Genomic DNA, 21,912 nt, shown 5'->3' on the forward strand with positions numbered 1-21,912 from the left:
TCTACTCCTTCCTCTCTACTTCTCTAGTGATGTGGGGTTCATTTTCCTTGTGCAGCAGAAACTGTGTTACTAGAATGAGTTTTACCCATTACGTGATTTATATTGCATAAAATATTGCTTCTTAAACTGCATACTGCAAAGGGCATTTTGTGTGACAAAAGAGGTACTGTTGCCTATTCTTCTCTGGCAGGAGGGCTCCTGTGTTTTTAATGGCAGCCTGACATTGCTTCACCTGACATTGCTTAGCAGACAAAGCATTTCTCATAATGTTATTGCCATGCCAGGGAAAAGTTCCCTTGTTAAATAAATGCTCACCTGTTGGCCAACTGTCAAAAACACAGGAGTCCTGTAGGAGGAGAAAATTGACTGAGAAGCAGTTACAAAGTCGACTGGTAGTAATAAGCAGAGGTCCATTTTTCTACCCTATCAAAGCTGGCTGTTGGATGCCAACCACTCGTTTTCTTGTTAGAAATGCTTACTGCATGATTTTCTTTCTTTTCTTTTCTTCTTTTAAAATATGTTTCCTAAACAGTTATTACTGTTAAGGGACTGGTGTTTGGCAAAGCTCTACTCTTAAAGTTGGCCTTACTACCTCTCTTGCTGCTGGAAATTTCTGCGATCCAATAAAGCAGAAGAGCAGCCTTCTGTACAGTTGTCTGGATGCCCTTCAAACTGTCAGAGCTAATAATGGCAGAAATGAACATAAAAATGGAGAAAAGCTCATTCCACAGAATTGCCAACTTTTCTCTGGCAAGGCTCCTATGTCTTTTAAGAGAACCAGAACTGTCTAAGTAGATGTTGCAACCCTCTGTGTCCATAGCTAGAAATTCAAGAATGAGAAGCTCTTGGAAGCTTCCGGAGAGTATGTGGAGCTTCTGAAGACTTGCCAGAAGGTCTTTAAGGATCTTTACAAGCCCTTAAGAATTGAAAAATGTCCCTGCTATATTATCTACATCATTTTAAGTAACAGCTGCCGAAATACAAGCTTGTAAATAAAAGTGATAGATCGTATTTGCTGAAATCATCTCAAACATTAACTGAGTATTAACTGCTAGCTTCTTTTGTGGTCTTGGGCCAATACAAGAAAGTGTCACATTTATACTCATCATGTAATATATTAATGCATCTAGTTTTTGAATTTAGAATCATATGAATGTTGTCAGTGTTTTTTGAAGCAAAGCTAATTCATTCTACAGATGTCAAACATCTTGTGTAGGGCAACAAGCAGCAGCAGCAGTTCACACGCTTAGATGTTCTGTAGGAACAATTTACTGTTCAGAGCCAGCTTTTAATTGTGCTGAAAACATCAGTGGACAGTCCAGAAATACTTGACACTCTCCCATTTTCTGCTATGTTTTAAGAGGGTGTGTAGATGACATAAGAGAGTACGTCGATGGGATCAAGATGTTGATTCTTTACATCCAATCTTTTGCTGGACATTCTGAAAGGAGCCACGCTTGGCTCTTCAGATCGAGCCTGTCTTAGATAGAACAAATACCTAGGTTAGGTTTCTGTTTTCTACTTCAGTGCCCACTGGGAAAGAATAAAACCTCACACAAACTACATAACGAGAATTGCTCTCATTAATTATATCTACATACATTTTTAAAAAGACTTTCTGTCCCGGTCCTCACTGGTGGATGCAATACTCATACTCCCAATGCAGTTTTTGAAAAAGGCTTTAATGTGTAGGTACAGAATTCGGTGGCCCGGTTGCTCACCGGAGCAAGACAATTTGAGCATTTTACACCAACCCTGGCCCGACTGCACTGGTTGCCAATTAACTTCTGGGCCCAATTCAAAGTGTTGGTTTTGACCTATAAAGCCTTAAACAGCTTAGGACCACAATACCTCAAGAACTGCCTCTCTCCGTATGAACCTACTCAGACCCTGAGATCATCTTCTGAGGCCCTTCTTCGAGTGCCTCCTCCAAGAGAGGTCTGGAGGGTGTGATAACACAAGAACGGGTCTTTCTGCAGTGCCCCCCCCTTTGTTGAATGCTCTCCCCAGGGAGGTTTGTCTGGCACATTCATTATATCTTTGGATATATATATCCCGGTCTTTGCATGATTAATGTTCTACGGCTTTTTAAATGTGCTTGTGGGAGGGGGACCTTATTGTTTTGCCGCTTTTGTTTTGACTATTTATTCGGGTTTTCGTCTTGTGTTTCTGTCTTGTGAACTGCCCTGAGATCTTTGGATGAAGGCGGGGGCGGCGGTATATAAACCTAATAAATAAATGATAATAAATAAATCTGGTTGCAAATCATTTAGGTTAGCAATAATAATAATAATAATAATAATAATAATAATAATAATAATAATTTATTATTTATACCCCACCCATCTAGCTGAGTTTCCCCAGCAAGTGTTACTGTGGTTGAAGCTCATGGTTTGGTGTAAGCCATCATTGTCCCAACATTTGACATCTGCCCCCCTCTCCTTTCAAAGATCAGGGGAGGCGCAATCATTCGGATGATTGATTGCCATGGGACTGGGCAAAGTGGGCACACTTTGAGCAGACTAAGTTTGCCAAGTCTGTTTCAGCCAGTGCAGTTATCTTTGTCCTTGGCGATAGAGACTAAGCCGCTGACTAATCTATCTCAAGGCACCTACCTTTCTTGTAATTTCATGTTCACGCTTTTCATCTTCAGAGCTGCTCTGTGTTTACCCATATTTCTGTTTTCAGGTAATGCCTCTCCTATTCTTCCATTAGAACTTTTACTTGTCCCCCTATAGACCATTTTTTTTATTAGCCTTCATTCTTCCTGTTAATTCTTTTATCTTTCCTGTGCATTGCACAGTCCATTGTTCCATATTATATTCCATGCTTCCTCGTTCCTTCTTTCATATTCCTTTGCCCTTATTACCAGATTTGTTCAAAAAAAATGATCCCCTGGTGGTATTTGATCACCACTGGCAGCTATCTCTGCTGTGTCACTGCCGCCTCTGTGCTGATGCTTATCCCACAGATAGTCATACAATTATACAGAGATTATTAATATAATCACCATGGCAACTGGCAAACTTACGAGAAGGGCCATTCAAAAGGATTCCAATTCTCCCCAATTCTTCATTTGAATTAAATGCTGAATTATGCCAGTTAAAAGATTGACAGCAACTTACAAACTTAATAAGTTGAAACAAAAGGAAAATCTAAATTAAAAAACCTCTTTATACTGATTGATATCTATTCTGTGTTGAAGCCTCCAAAAATAAATAAAATAGTGCCAAATCTAACAGCATCATAAGTTTTGCCTTTCTGTGCATATGTTAGGTTTTTTTTTGTTTGTTTGTTTAAAAAGACTTCATAGAAATGTAGCTGATTAGCTAGAAAATGACTTCCTCGTTGTAAACCACCATAATATGACATGGTGTTGAACATCAATATAAAACAAACAGCTGCTCCATTTTAGGCTAGCAGATAATTTGGATTTAGTTTATTGGTTAGTGTGTGCTGCAAAAATAAAATAAAATAAAGAAACCCCCCCTGACCAAACCACATAAATGGATTTCCTAAAATATACAAGGGGGGTGGGGGAATACTTTAAGTTCCATTAAAATAACTGGGAGTTTTGCTATTGACTTCAGCGGGTTATGGATGGCACCCTATATCAGAACCTGTCAGTCTCAGCTGGACCTCTCTGACCTTTTCTGCAGCGTGCAAGTAATGAGATTGCCCTTTCCCTTCCTGACACAGTTGCATCGCTTGACTCGAGGAGCTAAGCATTTTCAACATGTCCGTATTCTCCAGAGGTGTCATTTTCTGATTAAAACAAATCAAAAAGCTTCAGACTTGGCATGGCAGTAGTAAAAATCCTTTCCAGATGTTTCATTTTAATTTTTTTTTAAAAAAATAATGGCAATGTATATTTTCCCTCAGTCACAATAATTTTCTTTTTCTTTTCATCATCCGTTTCCTACACATGAAGAAGACTGAAAGCAAAGTGGCTCTGCAGTCAAGCCAAACGATCATTATTCACAGAAGGTATGTATTCCCCATGTCTCTTGTCTCTCTTGATCCTTTGCTACTCTACTTCTGTTTCGTATCATTATTTATAACCTTCTAGCTAAAGTTCAAGGATGCAATCCAACCCCCTGTGCTTGCAAGTAGTAGGATACAGAATGGCTTCCACAAAGTCCTTTGAAAACCCCTCATCAGCTTCCTCCATACATGATGCAACTTGGCTGGGCCATCTGGTTGTGGACAACCAAAGTCCTTCCTGTACCTTTCCATTTAACACACCTTACCGTCCCGTCCCCCCCGCAAGGCCTCTGGGTGTCGCTCTACTCTTGACTTTGCTAGAAGTAGCCTGGGTGGGGTCCTGAGGAAAGGCAAGCTACTTAATGCTGATGATAAGACATGGGAGGTCCTCTGATGGAACAGGCCATGATGAGTAAAGTGCTTGGAAGAGCAGCAGCACATTCAAGGCAGCTGATGAGAGATGGACACATTATTGTTGGGTCCTTAGGAGCCCCTCTGTTCCTGGCAAGAGCGGGGTGCACCCAAAAGAAACAGCCAGCAAATAAGCACACATTATGAACTTGTCCTGTTGATTTCAGTGGGTCCCCTATGAGTATGACTAAGGCTGCCATCCTAAACCCTCTTACCTAGTAGGAAGGCCTAAAAAGTCAATGGAATATGGTTAGGATGCTCTGTAAGTCTGGATGCAATCCATAGTTTTAAACTCACATAAAGGCCCAAATTCTCGATTCCACCTTACCTTTAACATTGGTCAAGGTATCTCAGTCTAGGAAAATTGCCTTTTAATCTCGGAATGATCTCTTTGTATTGCCCGATAAAAGTGCTCCACATTCCTAGGAACCCATTCCATCTTTTCTATCCTGGGCATTGACCCACCTCACAGGTAATGCTGAGTTTAACCAGGGATTAGTGCACATAATCAAATATGTGGGTTCCTGCCGTGATAATTGCAGCTGCCACACTGTTCAGGGCTAAGCCATTATTTGACTTAGCACTACATCCAAACCCAGGCTGGTGGCTTATCTTGCTCCTGATTAGGGATAGACTAGTTTGTAAAGTATGGTTTCTCTCCATTCCTCATTGTTTCACTCTTAAATTCAGTTTTCCACATTTCCGTAGCAGTTTGCAATTTTATTTTAATTTTTAAAAAACTCATCAGAATTTGCTAGCATTTTAATGAGAATTTCTCCTAGCATATACATTGTTGATAAATATACACATTTCTGCTAACATTTTCCTATTATATAATGCATTTTTGTACACTTTGTTCACTTACATGTGTACTTTTAGGTTCACTTTATATGCTTTTGTATTACTATTTTATTGTTTAATGTTGCCTTTGGTTTAATTGTATTGTGCACTACTTAGATATTTAAAAAATATTAAGGAGTTTATAAATGCTTCAAATTTAATAGAAAAAAAATCTTCTGTCCAGGAACTTGTGTGTTTGCTAGTTCATGCTAAGCCACTATTTGGCTTAGTACTATGTGTGGTCATTCAATCACTTAACCTTTTCCTTATGATTTCCCAGATGTTTAATGCATTGCTGTGTGACAGCCAACATTGTTGTTATCTTTATTTTTCATTTAAATCTTAAGTTTCAGTTATACAACCTAATTTAGGGGAAGTTTTAAACGTCTTAGTTGATTAGAGAATATAATCCTGCCAAGTATAAAATGATTCCTAAAATTTCAGATTTTCATGGAACCAACAAAGACATTTCACAGAAGAGCCTATTAATTTATTTGTTGTCAATTTTGAGAGCAACAGAATATTGCAAAACACATTGCACAATGGAATTGTCCAAGGCAATGAACATTTGATCTGTAGCCAGTCTTGACGCAGCCAGTGTGACAGCATATATGCGTCAGAGTGACCTTACTTGCACATTCCAGTTCAGAAAAATAGCAAGAAACACAAAGACACTTTGATGCATTTTAGATAAACAAATGCCATCACATTTTCAGCAAAAAATGTATATAATACAGTTGACCCTGACCATTTCTGAAGTTCAAGGATACCAGGTTTTAATGGTTCCAGGCACAATGCCATCAACCATAAACCTCAGAAATGCCCTCTTTTGTAATACTGAATTCAATTTCTTTTGTACAGTTTCTTTTACCATATTTTTTAACCGAAACCATGTGCTCAACTAGTGAATACAATGCATTTTGTTCTCAAACTTGTATCAGCATCAATAGTTCTTCCTCTCTCTCTCTCTCTCTCCCCCGCAAAAGTCTGCACTCATAGGCAGTTGGCAATTTTCAAGGCAGTTCTAAATTGTGCTTTTAACTTTAAATAACAAATATTGAGGTAATTTGGCAGTTAAAATATTTACCCTGGATTTGACTGATTCTGCGTTGCGTTGCATACTTGCATATTGTTTAAGTTGTAAATTTTCCACATATGCTGAGTTGAACCACCTGAGCCAGAGTTTCTATGTCATCCTCTCCACTGTTCACCCCCAACGTAACATATTTGTGCAGACTCCATGGGCCACCACAACCCCAATCTAGCTCATTCTACTCCTGTATAAAACTGGCATGAGATCGGAGATGAGCATGCTAAGCTGTGTGTCCTTGTCACTGTCTCCATCACCCTCCATGAGTTGGAGAGTGAACTTTTGAAGTGGGGGCACCTCCACAAGAACAGGAGATTCCCTGCTTCAGAGAGGGTTGGTAACCAGTTTGTGGAGGACTATGGGAGTCATGTGCTCATTCTTACTCTCTCCACTGATGTGTTGGTTTTGCATGCAAGTAGGATACAGTGACTTTAGTAGGAGCTATGTGTTTTGGCATGGATGTAGCATTGCTCCTCATTTATTAAAGAGTATTTGAAGTAGTTCATAGCATCTCTAGTGAGCTAGAGACCACAATATAGAAAATAGAATGGATATCATTAGAATTGTGGCAAAACTCTGTCAGAAATGTCAACTGTGAAACTGTTTAATAAAGAGAATAATCCTGCTGATGAGGCGCTCAACACCAAAGCTCTATTTGTTTGCAGAATAAAGGGCATCTTTGAATTGTTTCTTCACATGCATTTCTAACTTTCCATCCATTCTTAGAATAACACCAGATCAATATGCATCCAGTGCCCTTGATTGTGCCTCAAAAGGCACAAGCTAATGATGCCGACAGCTATTGAAAAGCTTTCCATTTGGCCCAATGTTGGATAAATTATCCTGAAGAAAATTGTAGAACCTTTTCCAGTAATGCTATTAATGCAAGGCATGCCATCAGCAATATATCTCAGTACTTAATAATACATTATAGGATTTGTTTAAAAAAGGGGGGGGGGATAATGGAGGAGCAATCTTTTTAACTACTGAAAAAAGTATTCCTGATATTTGTTTTGTACTTTCTTCAATTTTTCCTCTCAAAGAAAAGTTAAATTGGTGTTTTTTTGGGGGGGAGGGGGGGAGAGAAAGACTGTCTTTTCTGTGAAGCATTTTAAGAAAAGAGATAGATGCAGAATATCATTTTACTCTTTTTGGAATGTTAAAAAACAACTGATCCTTCTGAAATAGTTATGCTAAAATAGCCTAAGAAACAGTGCTTTGGATGAGATGGGATGGGAGACACGAAGTATAACAGAAATAATACATTCCGGCTGCAGTCCTATATAGCAACTGTACCTGGTAGTAATTCTATTGAACTCAGTGGGGCTTGTCATAACTTAAGCAAAAAAGGCAGATTTTCAGTTTTATGTAGGCATCTCATCAGCCTTTCCTTGTGGCTTGTTTGACCATTGTCAGTAAACCGTGAATAAGATACAGTGGTCTGGTCTAACAGAATTTTTAGGTTCTCTGAAGCAAGTGACTTCTGTTATGCTGATAACTTTTGTTGACAATCTACACTTTTTCTTAGGTTGCTGTATAATTTCTCTATCATTAACTTTTACTAAAAGCTAACCATCAGACTTTATAGGATAATTATTAGTTGGCAGGTTGCTAAAGTACATATGAGATGCTAGCACACTGACTCCAGCAACAAATAATAAAACTAATGTTATTTTAATAACGGCAGTAAGTGCAGCGCTATTCCGTTTTGACACCATATCCTCAGGGCATCAGCTTATCTAGCAAAACCATCAGATAACACTTTGTTTTATCAAGGAAGGTGCAGGCTTAAAGCGAGGTGTAGGCAAATGAATGGTCCGTCTCTTACAACAACATTTAGATGAAAGCAGTCATTTTTTTAATCAACCAGTTTGAATTAATATATTAAACTACTTTTCTTCTTGGTCTTGAGGTGGTGAAAACACTGTTTAGAAAGTATACCATTTCAACCATTTGTATGAGTCATTCACTTCAGGGCTTATTCACACAAAAGGCGAACCCAAGAGCTGGTAAACACAAGAAACTCAATGTGGAAATGCCCCTATGAAATAACTTCCTAGTGGTGGGTGAGCCCATTGGGCCATCTTTTAAAAAATATATATCACACTTACTAAGTAGTTGCTATAATCAACAGCAACAGCCAGTACTGATCATACTCACTAGATTGATTTCAATTCCAAATATGGGATAAATAAGTGAATGTAATGAACGTCTGTTTTCATCTTTGGTGTTTTTCTCCAATATCTCTAGTGGGAAAGGGCAGGTTATCCAGGACCAAGGGCAACAACTCCCTAACAATACTCCAGTTGGTGGCAACTGGTAAGGGACTATGAATAAGAGTATAAGAAGCTCTGTTCTTATACAGTTCTCACAGTGGCAAATATAATACTTTCTGTGTGAAGTATTATGCTAAGCCAAGGACAGGGAACCTGTGGCCCTCTGGATATCCGTGGACACAGTGTTTCTACATAGAATTCTACAATTCTATGATTCTATGCGACATTTTCAAGGCACATGCAATGCATACATTGGCCTTGAAGTGATCCCTGGGGTTCATAGCTTCGGATCATTCATACATTGCAGTTTTAGTGGATACATATTACAAATTTTGCATCTACCCACAATGTAATATGGCATGTTAATTTAATACGGTATACACCACAAAACATGCTGTAGGGAAAGGGACACATTCAGTTGCCAAGAATTGTCTGTAATCTGAAGGAATCTTAGTGCCAATATTACATTTCAGCAGTTTCTCTCCTCTCCCCCTCCACATCTTCCTTCCCCCTCCTGTAAATTCATTTTAATATTTTCTAGACTATTATAGCTACATCATGGCATTGTTAGCACTTGCACTTAACTATGTGTGTATATTGTGAATTTGTAATGTCTCCCTAATTTGACAGTCATTAATATCCTTTTATTTGAACAGTCATTAGTTTACCTCTGCTTTATTTGAACAGTCATTAGTTTACCACAATAAGCTAGCGTTCGGATTTATATGCTCTTTTACTTCTCCCCATCTCTGAACAGCTTGCTCATACACACACACAAAAACACTGGCAAATCACAGCAGGGCAGGGTTGTGAGTCAGTAGGAAGGGTGAAAATATTGGACAATGCAGTGGTCCACGCCTATGGGAGCTGTTGCAGTGAGGAGATAATAAGGGCGGAAATGGGTCAAGGAGCATGGGATGGTCATGACTTCTGTCCTGGAAGAGGAAGGAAGAAACAAGGGAGAGTGCAGTTTGACAGAGGAGGGGGAATGAGAACTGGGCAAGCCACATGTGACCAGTCCCCAGTCCTCCTAACCTGAGAAAGACAATGAAATTGCTTCAAAAGTGCCTGGGGCCTGGGAAAATGTAGAAAAGAGAAACAAATAAGAGGGGGGCTCAGTACAGAAATAGGGAAGAAAATGAGACTACAGTACAGTGAAGGGAATCCTCTGGCTAATGAATATTTACTCATTATTTGTTCAAAAAGAAAATTATCCAGTTCTTCAGTAAAAAAAAAAAAAAAAGGCGACCAGCCCCGCCCACAAATCATTTAAAAAAGGAAGAGACACTCCCTGCTCTTAGGCTTACAATATAAAAATACATGACACCAAAGGGGAATGGATTGGGAGGGAGGAGGAAATAAGCAGGGTACAAGTTCTTAAGTGCAAATCATTCTAATGACCAACTAAGTTGGACAATAAAAAGTCACCCCCATTGCTGATCTCACAGGTGTGCTGAGAGAGTGGCCCTGCATCCCTTTTATCCTGTGCTACAGCCTGATACAGTGACTGATCCCACGTGAAAGTTGATGGAGGAAGGAGTGTGGTTTCGATCAAAGCTACTGGTACCGCCACATCCCTCCCTCCCTCCCTCCCTCCCTTCTTCTGATACAGCCTGCTGTAATTGCAGGACTTTTTTGAGCCAGAACTCACCAGAACTCAGTTCCTGTACCTCTCAGGTGGGCTCCATTGCCATTATAAGAGAACAAGGGAGGTGTTCATGGTGAGTTCCGGCACCTCTTTTTCTAGAAAGAACAGCACTGTGTAATTGGATAAATAAGATTGCTTTGGACCCATTAAAAACAATCCAGGTGGTATGTCTCCCTCAGAGGCCACTTGCAAAATATAGCCCTCTGCCTCTCACCCACCTCCCCCTGCCGCCTCCTTTGACCAATAAAGAGCAGCGATTGGAAACTACTACTAGCATTTCAAGCTAGTAACACTTATGGATAGCTAAGTCAGCACGGACAAAGGTCTATGAATATGTTAGAGTTGCAGTGTTGCAAAACTAGTGTTATTCATCTTGGGTCGTTTTCTTCCGCAACATACTCCCTAATTTGTAGTACAGAAGGAAACAGAAAGCTAAGGAGTCTGTATTCAGAGTTTGTCTCAGACACTGGAAGAGTGAGTCATATGCAACTAAGTCTTGCAGGAAAAGTCTTGACACATCAGACTGGGATTGGAAAATAAATATTTGATTACAAACCCCTGCAATTTTTTTTTTTTGAAAGAAAAACCTGAGTAATGTTAAAGGTCAGAAGTTAATGTTTGTTTTTTCCGGGTAAAAACGTTGAGACATGTTCTGTGAATAACAGAGCTTTAGATTGCATCAAATTATAGTTTCAATGCACTACAGAGATTTATGAAAAGTTTTGGAAAGTGTCACTAGCCTGAAAGTGTTTGAAGAGAAAGGCAGACAGAGTGAAGGCCGTACTCAATGACATACAATTATATTAGATAGGTAACTCGCCCTTGAGTGCTGCCTCTTGTCTTCTGCTGTCTTGCCTACATCAAACAGCTAGTTACCTCTAGAAACTCATAAACAAGGTATAATGAACACAATTCCTTTTTGTGACTGCATGCCCAGGCACATGAGGCCCTCAGCACGGTGAGGGGCCAACCATAGAAATAAAACGTGGGGCATTTTGAATTGGATTGAAAATCAGCCACAGCTTTATTGATTGCAGGTGTAAGTAAGACGCTTTTTGGCAAAGGCATTGGGTATGTATCCATCATAAAACAGCCCGATTGCTGGTTGATAAGCAAGTGGGGGGTTGACCCAGGGTTTGGGGATTGTCCCTGACATTCCCCAGGTGATGCAATCCCACCGGAGCCACCATTGTGAAGGGTTCTATGGCCCATCAGCTCCCACAAGGACTATCGGACAGAGACATCCCTGCCTGGAATCCTTTAACAGAATGTCAGCTAAGGCTCCAACCTAATGCCTTATTTGCCAAAGTTGTGACTTTTTTTTTCATGAAAGCAGTGTTATGTATAAAGATGTATTTGTCTCTGCCTTGTACGCTTAAATTCAAGTCATTCCAGTTACTAATCATGTTTGTGAAGCATGCTAACTTTGCTAGCCAATCTGTGTGGGCTAAATAATTTGCAACTCAAGCTTTTTGTTCAAAAGTAATGCATGTAATCCTTCTCTTAACTCAAATAGTCTCTGCAGCACATGGCCCCAGAGGCAACGGTTATCTGTGTGAGGTGGAGGTTGTCACAGTCAATTTCTGAACTAAGATATCAAACAATAATTGGAATAAATAAAAAAATTGTCCAGCAGCACCTTAGAGACCAACTAAGTTTGTTCTTGGTATAAGCTTTTGTGTGCATGCACACTTCTTCAGGTATTTGAAGAAGTGTGCATGCACACAAAAGCTTATACCATTAAGTTTTTTAAATTTTTTAATATATTTTGACTGTGTCCGACCAACACGGCTACCTGCCTGAATCTAAAACACTAACTGGCTTTGAGAATCAAAAGAGAGCTATCATTTTGTCCATCCCTTTTGCTGTATTAGATAAGCACTTCATGGAATACTTCAGCTAGCTCTCGCCAAAGGCAGCACCTGTGCATCAGGTGAGCTGTAATAGTCACTTGAAACAAAATGTGGCTAGCAGACAGGAGTTTCATATATTAAGTGGTTTGGGTACCATATTCAATGTATTGAATGTCTGTGAAACAACCCGTCGTATCATAGCCTACAGCAACTTGTCAAAGCCCAATTTGTTCTGTAGATGCCTTGTTGCTACACAGCTTGGACTCTTTTGCATGTCTAAACACTGCCGTCCTGGCAAGCTGAGATCTGAACTTGTCTCTGTTAAACATCTGTGCTTGAATTACCAGTGTTGTGTTCCTTTGACCTGGTTCATTTGAACTGCGCTGGAAGTAAGCATTGCAACCACTAAATCTAACTTCAGGGTGTGAACTGTTGCTGGGTGATGATAGCAAATTGGATAATGAGCTCTCCAAGGGGCCATGAGAGCACCGGAGATCCCATGTTCTCAAAGGAAAAAAACAAAACCCAAACTCTTCAAATCAGATTGGAAGGGAAAACAGAGAGCAGGGTGTACATTGTGTTTTTGGGCAGCTCTTTTTGTTTTTAATGACTCAGTGTGTATCAAAATGATCAGTTCAGAACTGTCCGGATAGTTCCCCAGTTCCTGGTTCAAAGGTACTACTCAGTCCACATGTAATGGAAGAAGGAGTGAGGCAGAATAGCCTGCCTTCTCGGATGGGAGCCATGCTGTTTTCATCTCTTCACCCCTTGCTTTCATCAGCTGTCCTAACCACTTGCTTTTTATCTTTAGCTGTGTACACATGTGGCCTTTGAAGCACACAGAGGTCACTTTTTCACAGTGCTCTTCTGTACATAGTGGCTCGCAGTTTGCACACCTTTGTGCAATAACCTCATCTAAAGCAGCAGCTACTACCCATGTTGTCTGTGGGCATGCTTTCAAACCAGTGTTTTTGCCATAGACACTATCTGTCTATATCTATCTATCTATCTATCTATCTATCTATCTATCTATCTATCTATCTATCTATCATCTACACACCCACCCACCCACAGGAGATGAGCTGAGAAAGCCCTCTCTGTGTACACATGTATTCAGCAAGTGCACGAGAAGTGCATTTTGGGACCTGATCAGATTATAACCGTTTCAGCAGAATGCACTTTAGAAAGACAAATAATGTAAGACAGAGATGACATCATGTATACAGCACCTCCAAAAGGCGCCAGCACCCAGCATTGAATGCACATTATCATGCAGCGTGTACACGCCCTAGGTCTTTTCCTTTGCTGATCTCACTGTCCCCCCTCCTCACTCTCAGTCCAAGGAAGTTCTTCTCAACAGACACCCCACCTGTTCCTCCACCCACCATTCCGTCATGCTCCCCTGATGCTATTCATCCTCCCATTCATTATTTCTTTTACGTTGAGGTTATCATTATTTCCTGTTTGATGCCATTCCTAATGGATTGCTCTATGGGGAGAAGGATAGAGGAGGAGGAGGAGGAGGAGGAGGAGGAGGAGGAGGAGGAGGTAGATCTTATTTTCATAATGAACGCATGCTAATAAGACTTAAGATGTAGGGGAGAAGGGTCACTCTGGGATTTATTCAACAGCATTTGTAACCCTGGCATTGATCCCAGAGCACCAGCAGCAAACTGAATAAAATAAACATCGGATTGCTGAATGGGGCTTTCTGAGGAAATTCACATGTGTTTCTGTGTTCCATAGTAAATATTTATGGATCTGTTCTTAGTTAATATTATTGACTCAGACTTAGGAGGAAAAAGGAGACTCAACCAGCACAAAAATTCAGAAGCTTTCCTAAACTATTAGATTATCCCATCTAATGCTCAATAATATCAATTCCCTGTGTATATATTTCTGGAGAAACACCAAGGAGTGTTTGATGTGCTTTCATTAATCCTTGTACATATAATATTACTCATATAAGAAGGGAATACAATTTAACTAATGCCATATTGTAGTCAAATGTCAGAGTAAAAAAAGCAAACAAACAGACCCAACCCTGTAGGACCTTGGCCAATCATCTTTTGCTGGAGACTTGCAACAAAGGATTGGCTGCTGAAGCTGTATATTAATTTCCCACACACGCACAGACACCCTTGATCTTTGTCCCATTTTCTGTCTACTTATCAGGAGTCCATTGGACAAGCCACCCTCGCAGGATGCTAACTGTGTGAAGGGGAGAAGTGGGGTGGCAGTCACCGGCCTCGCCACCCACAGATTGGAGGTGGTGGGGGGGTCTGAAACAGGGAGCCTGCTCTATGTAGGATCCCCACATAGTTAAGAAACCTGCATGATCAGGTGTAGAACATTGTAAAACAGCTTCTCTACATCAGGATTCCCCCCCTACTGTGTGGGGTGTGGTGATGCGGGATGGCAGACACAATCCCAGCAGAACCAGAACCCACATGTGGTTCTAGTTGCATCTGAAGGGAGCACCGTGTAGGGAAGTTTTAAATGTTTGATTGTGTTTTTAATATTTTGTTGTGAGCTGCCCACAGTGGCTGGAGCTACCCCATATTAATATATATAAATAATAAAAGTATAAATAATAAATATAAATAAAGTATGAATAATAAGTATAAATAATAAAAGTATTATTAGAATTAGCTTTATAAGCTGCCTATTTTGTTTCCAGGCTTGGTTTAAATGTGCTGGTATTGGCCTTCAAAGTTGCAAATTGGGGGTGGGAAACCTGTGTCCCTCCAGAGGTTGCTTGACTACAGCTTCCATCATACCTGACCGTTGGACATAGTGGTTGAGGCTGATGGGAGTTGTAGGCCCCAGTGTTGGAAAGGCTGCAGGTTCCCCAGTCCTGCTTTAAGTGGCTTTGGTGCTCAGAGGTCTGCACTGGTGGCCAATCTGCTACTGGTTCAATGTTTTGTTAGCTATTAGTATGTGGGTGGCGCTGTGGGTAAAAGCCTCAGCGCCTAGGGCTTGCCGATCGAAAGGTCGGCGGTTCGAATCCCCGGGGCGGGGTGCGCTCCCATTGTTCGGTCCCAGCGCCTGCCAACCTAGCAGTTCGAAAGCACTCCCGGGTGCAAGTAGATAAATAGGGACCGCTTACTAGCGGGAAGGTAAACGGTGTTTCCGTGTGTGGCTCTGGCTCGCCAGAGCAGCGATGTCACGCTGGCCACGTGACCTGGAAGTGTCTCCGGACAGCGCTGGCCCCCGGCCTCTTAAGTGAGATGGGCGCACAACCCTAGAGTCTGTCAAGACTGGCCCGTACTGGCAGAGGTACCTTTACCTTTTAGTATGTAAAGCCCTTAACAACTTGGGAGCAGTTTACCTATGAGATTGCCTTATCCAATACTTTTCTTCTAGAAAAACAGGTGCCGGTACTACGTGCCCTTGAGTACCCCCAGAAAAAATAAGCACTGGCCTTACCCCATATGTGCCCATTCAACTGCTTTAATTGGTGGAATGGGCACATAATACCCAAACCACATCTGTAAGAGCTCAACCGTTTAGTGTGGCAGCACCAACACTCCTTGCCTATTGATATCAGGCAAGGACATTCTTAATTAGACAAGCCTACACAGATGTTTAGAAAGTTTGTATGAGTTTTAATCTGTTTTAGTCTAATCTATTGCAGTTTCAACCTTATGCATGCTTTAAATTAAGGCTGTAATTATTTTAGTGACATTTTTATGATTTTAGCTTTTTTTGTAAACTGTTTTGAAGTCCCCCTACCCTCGTGCAATTTTATGAAATAAAATCAATCAATCAATCTGGAGGAGACATGTGAGGATCTTGGCTTTCACACAGAGGGGTGCATATGGATGGAAATTTTATTGTAGTTATTTGGAATATTGAAGAGAAGGAGACACAGCTGTCTCTTCCTCCATGTCAGGGACTGGCTAGATGAGGAGGAATGGTGGGAGGCTACAGTGGTGAAACTCCCCCCCCCCCCCGGGAAGCATCAGAGTGGGAAGCCCAGAGCCAGGAGAATGGTGGTGGGATGCTGAAGAAAAGTCAGCGGATGAAGGGGGTGCGGACGGGTTGGAGGCTGAGCAAGCAACAGGTGTAAGTGAGACTGAGGCAGCTGAGGAGGAGTAGGAGACTGAGGCTGTGAGATTCCCAATCACCTGCCAGTTCCACTATTTCCTTATCCCTTCTTCCTCTGTCCCCAAGAATGAGGAGGGTGTTACCTGTAGCAGAACAAAAGGCACAGAGAGCCCCTCCTCAAAGGAGTTTGAGATGCTGAGAAGGCAGCTACCTGGGGAGGAGCCTTGGGAGGAAGTGGGAGGCTCAGTTCTGGCAACTGCCACACCAGGCTAGTCCTGCCCGTGGAGTTCACTGTTGTGTTTTGTCTCTCTGAATAAAGAATCGACCTTCCTGCTCATCTCTGAGTTCATGGGCTAAACTGCAGCTGAACTAGCCCTGCCCCTCCAACATTCAGAATAGTTTGTAAGGCAGGACAGAGAATGACATCACGGTTTGCCTTGTCCTGTGGTCTTAAGAAGAAGAAGAAGCCTAAGTGATGCCCCCAACCACACACCAAGTCAACCTTCTTAACAGAAGTATCTCGAAAGCATTAGTTTTTTGCTTGATCCAGCAGCACCTTCCTTTGCTAGGGGTTAGCTAGGTAGCCAGGTGAAAAAGAGGATGTGGCTCGTGCATCTTCCTGCAGAGAGAGCTACAGCTTGTCAGTCTCTCCCCCAAAACCCCACCATTCTAAATTAGCTGATGAGGTTTCAGCCTGCATTGGCTCTCCTATTTCCGGGGGTAGCTGTTTGAGAATTCCCCAGTCATTTGTATTCAGTGCCAAGACACCAGTGGAAAGGCAACTCAGCCTCCAGACATGGAGCTTTTATAATAGTAAATTTGGGGAAAGGTGGCAAGCCCACTGCTGTCAGTACTGCTTCTCCTAGACCCAAGGACCCAAGTGTGTGTGTGTGTGTGTGTGTGTGTGTTTGCGGGGGGAGCTCAGAAAATCTAACTCATTGAGACAAATCTGACCAACTGTGCAATCTCCCAGATGTAATGAGTCATCACGCAGAAGTTAAAGCCTAAATTGTTCTAAAAATCTGCAAATCCTTATGTGACAGAAATAGCCCCTGCCTTCTGGGAGTTCCACTCTCCCTGCATGCAATGACAGGCCTCAGACATCCACTACTGGAGGGCAGGGAGAGGGGAAGGGTCAGCGATGAATGGTAACTGACGGTAGCTGAATAAGGTGAAGAGGGAAGCACACTTCCTCATTTTGACAAGCATAGAAATCATGATCTCATAAATGGCCAAGCTTTGCCTTTCCCGAGTCATTTTTTCACATTATTGCTCTCCCCAATTGTACTATGAAACTGTTTTCCTGAATATAATGCTAGTGCTTCTATCCTTGATCCTAATTTTCCTTTAACACTGTATATTACCTGTTGCATTATGGATCTGTGGCTTTTTAAATTGAAAAATGTCACATTAACTTTTAAATGGCGTGAAAGAACTATATGCTGGAAGACCTCCACAAATTTTATCATGGAAATTGCATCAGAAAACTCCCATTATTTTCTGGTTTAAAAAGGTTGCAAAAGGATGTGTGTTTTTTTAAAACAATTAGCCTGGAAATTAGCGCTAAACATCCGCTACATTCCATTAGTTTTATGCTGTGTGAAAGATCACATGAAATGTGGAAATTATCAAGTAGGGAAATGTTGGGTAAACAGAATAAAGTATTTTCTGAATGCAGCCATATACAAAAAGGCACTGCATCTAAGAAGCTTCTTTCTAGAGCCTGCCAGCTGTACAGTGGGAACTTGATCTTTATGAAATTGCATATTTGTTAAAGTGTAAACCACTTAGAGGGATTTTACAATCCTGAGGTATATAAATGTTGACAAGTAAATTACATATTGAGAACTACATTCTCTCCAGGCAGATACATTAAAATGTGAACATTTTGGTCTGCTTACAATCTATGTAAAGATGCAAGTTATGCATTGTGTTTTCATTTGGTATTTTAATGTTGTGAAAAGCCTGGTGATCTTCAGAAGAAGGGTGGTATACAAATAAATAATAAATAATAAACTGTTTGCATACCAAGAAGGCATTGGTGGGTGTGGGTTTATGTACACGTGTGTGTGTGTGTGTGTGTGTGTGTGTGTGTAATGCATGCAAACACAGTAACTTTTCCAGAAGGGATATATCTTTGTAACATCGGTGACTATTTTGCATAGGGGTTCCATTCCTGACCCCTGCGTACATCGGTGGAGTGTGCATAAGCCCACCCAATTCTGCTCCTGCCCCTTTTCAGACACCTTACGTGCACCAATCGGACACATGTAAAATGTTCGCTGTGGTGAGCATCTCTCATGCGATTTATGTGTGTCTAAGTAATATCACTCTTTTATGGCAAACAATTAATGAAATCAGGCAAGCAAGCAAGCAAACAAACAAATAAAATGAGTTCTAGCACCCATGATTTTATATCTTCTCCCTTCCCCCTTTTGAAATTTAAACTTTGCTTTCTGCGAATAAGAAATCCCACTGTGATTTTTACAGGAGTTAAACTGAAAAGTAGGAGAGTTTGGTCTAGGACTCCCTTGCATTGTAGTCAGTTCACTCCTCTCAATCCTCATCTGAAAGCAATTGAATAATTGCATAATGGGTTTAGGCTTTCAGCCGCTGAAATAATGCCATTATGAGTAACAGACGGAATGTCCAGGACGAGAGGACAATTTCTAACCCTACTGAAACGTCCACATTTCTTTGACTGTTATTTTCAGTTGAAAATCCAAGTGCATGAACATGTTGAAAGAAGATCAAGTAAGGTAGAAAAAAATGTCATGAATGAGAGAGGCTGTTGCAAAATATTAGCAATCCTTTATGTCATTTTGAAATTCTCTTTGTCTTATCTCACAGTCAGTGCACTTTGAACACTCTAAGCAAAGTTTAGGAAAGTACTGTTTTCTTGAAAACACTACATGTTAGGGCCACTGCTTCTCAGTGCTATTTTTCTCAGAAAAGAGGTGCCAGAACTCACCATTAACGCCTCCCTTGTTCTTACAATGGCAATGTCACCCACCTGAGAGGTGCCAGAACTGAGTTCCGGTGAATTCCAGCTGAAGAAAAGCCCTGCTACTTCTATTTTTTTCCACCAATACCCTTCAGTCACTATATATGGTCATATATATTATGTCATATTTCAGTGAACAAAGGGTTGCTGTAACAACCATGTGTGACATAGCTACAGATTTTATAAAAGCGGCAGATCAGGTACAGTGCTTCAGAAACCCGCGTAACATCTGAGTAGACAGTTGTGGCACAGAGGAGCAAAGGATGATGTGTCTGTTCCTGGATCCTTGAAACATCAAGGACAATGTCAAGCCGAAGAGGTAGTACATATGCCAGCAGGCGGATCACTCGTAGAGGCTCTACCGGAGGGAGAAGCAGAAGATGCAAGTCAGGTGTAGAAATGCCAATTAAAAAAAGGAAAGGTAAATTTCAACTTTGACACGCAATTACAATCCATTAGGTGGGGATCTTAAACTTGCCAATCTTTTGAATAGTATCCAACACCAATTTAATTTGATTGAGTGTTGTGCAGTATATTTCAAAGAACCATACTTTAATGTTTAATCATTGGATTTTGTTTTTATGTTGCAGGGTATGTCCGCGTCTGTGCAGTATACTATTACTGGAAAGGAAGAAAATGATTTCCAGTGATTCCCTTTCCATTGCTTAGAAATTCCATCTTCTGCATTGGTGAATCACAGTGACATCTCCCATAACATGGGAACCCATCAGATAAGTCATCAATGAGCCAAGGAACGACAGCAGGATACAGGAGTGCTCCTATTACAGGAACAGTGCTAGGCCTGTCAGTAAACTCATTAACAAAAACCGTTGTTTTTGGTGTCATCCTAAATATTCCATCACTTTGATCTCTGATGTTTCATTCCACTTTTTTGTTTTTGTTTTAATGGATCTATTAAAAATGATGGTGAGATTTGCTGAAAAGGAAAAGCAGAGTAATCAATTTATGCAAGCCGTCTAAGCAAGCAAGATTAGACGACCACAAATTTACATTCCCCATATGCATCACTTTGGAGGCAAAACGGGAGGTGAAACATATGCAATTATTTCCTGACCTCATAAGAAAGAGTACAGTCTAAAGACCTGCACACGTTTTGCTTGATGCTCATATAAATCACATTGGATGTGATTCAAGGGTTAAACACCGGTGTGATGGACAGAAAGGGGGTGGAATGGAAGCCCTTCCATGTAGGACAACTATGTCAAACAAAAGAAAGTTGGAGGTCCAACAGCTCACCCATTTGGATGCCCAGATGTGTTTTTTTTATCAAAACATCAAGTTTGAGGAGAAGTGACCAGAACTAGGATCAGTGCTTATCTTTTTAAAATATTGCCTGCAGTCCAAATCAAATGTGCCCCCCTACTATGTGTTGCCTCTCAAAATCTATTTCCCAGAGCCACTGCTGCTCCCCTAAGTGTCTCAACCCTGCCCTACACAAGCCTCTAAAATCCAAAAGTGTAGTTCGAATACTGACAGTTGTGATGTGGACCCTGCAGATCCTATTTCCATGCCTTGTACTGATATTTATTAACTTATTCAAGTTGTTTATTGGTTGCTTTTGGGACACATTTATTTATGCACACATTTCTGCAGTGTTTCACCCTAATACGATGCATTTTATATGTTACTTTCCCTAATAATTGTAATGCACACACTACTCCTGCATGCAAATTTGGGTAGACATTTTTTGGTTGAGAAATTGCTTCTAGAGAAGCACAAATGCTTAAGAAGAGCTGCTTTTTGGTTAATGTATCATTTTGGGAAGTGCAAAGTAATGAGGCTTGCATTAAATTTTCTCTCCCATCCATATTACCAAATAAAGTACAGTATTTGAAGGATGGGAAATAAACATCACCCCCTAAAACTGGTGTCCATAAACATGTTTTTTTTAAAAAATGGGTGAGGGTACAATATTTTAGATTTGTCATTAAAGATTGTTTTCATTTCTCTGTTTTCAAACCTTTCACCCAAACATGCATCTGGGGACACATTTATTAACCTTTTACTATATATTTGCATGGTGGTAGTGCTCCTGTTGTGACCACCACCCCCAACCGCCCTGAGGTTCATCTGTTACTCCGTTTTATGCAACAAGTTATAAGACCTTTTGATTTGCCTGGGCCTATTTAAAGTTTTTAGCCAACTTCCCCCCCGCCCCCTGTTCCTCAGTTATTTTTTTACTGTCGGTGCCATTATTATTTCTGTCTGGTTTTATTTCATTTCTTACATTATTTGGGAAATGGCTTTAAATTGGGGCACATATTTGAAACCCATGTGTATGTAAATGTTTGAGGTGCAACCCTGCTTGCCTGCCTGCCCTTTCTTTTGCCCTGCCTTGAGATGAGCATACTGTTACGTGGCAGTAAGGGTCACAGACTGCGTTTCATCACAAAGGAGGGCATGACATCACAAGCCTTTGTGAGGTGCTGCGCTTGGCTTAATAAATGGACAGAGACGCCCCCAGCAAATCACCAGCTCTGAAAGGCCCATCAAGGACAGGTGGTGCTCCAGCTGCCAAGAGCTCGGAAGAACAAGATCACCATCAGAATGGCCAGATTCAAACGCAGCCGGAGCCAGAGCCTAACTCGCCGAAGGAGGCGAAAGGCCAGCCAAGCGAGTGGATCTGGAAGGAGGCGGGGAAGGCGACGTGGGAGGAGGAGAGGTAAGAAAAAATCCCCAAACCCTACACCATAGCCATTTAGGACATTTAACATTATCACTATATACCACAGGTC

The 21,912-nt window shown here is 41.0% G+C and overlaps 1 protein-coding gene across 28 annotated transcripts in view; it reads left to right on the forward strand.

Annotated features, from left to right (window-relative positions):
• LOC310685387 (uncharacterized protein) overlaps positions 1-21,912 on the forward strand; it is a 113,445-nt gene that overhangs the window by 47,882 nt on the left and 43,651 nt on the right. For 15 of the 28 annotated variants that reach the window (XR_014515166.1, XR_014515167.1, XR_014515168.1 and 12 more), the window contains exons 1-2: positions 19,326-19,577; positions 19,747-21,839. Coding sequence is in view for 5 of the 28 variants with exons in the window: in XM_083457666.1 (XP_083313792.1) it covers positions 3,932-3,987 (56 nt within the window). In the remaining 23 variants the exon portion in view is untranslated. Of the gene's footprint in view, positions 1-3,931; positions 3,988-19,325; positions 19,578-19,746; positions 21,840-21,912 lie in introns of those variants that run through there. The other 13 variants (XR_014515160.1, XR_014515161.1, XR_014515162.1 and 10 more) reach the window with 4 other exon arrangements.

Source organism: Podarcis tiliguerta (assembly GCF_965153285.1).
Source record: "Podarcis tiliguerta genome assembly, chromosome: 9".
In the NCBI taxonomy this organism is placed as follows: domain Eukaryota; kingdom Metazoa; phylum Chordata; class Lepidosauria; order Squamata; family Lacertidae; genus Podarcis; species Podarcis tiliguerta.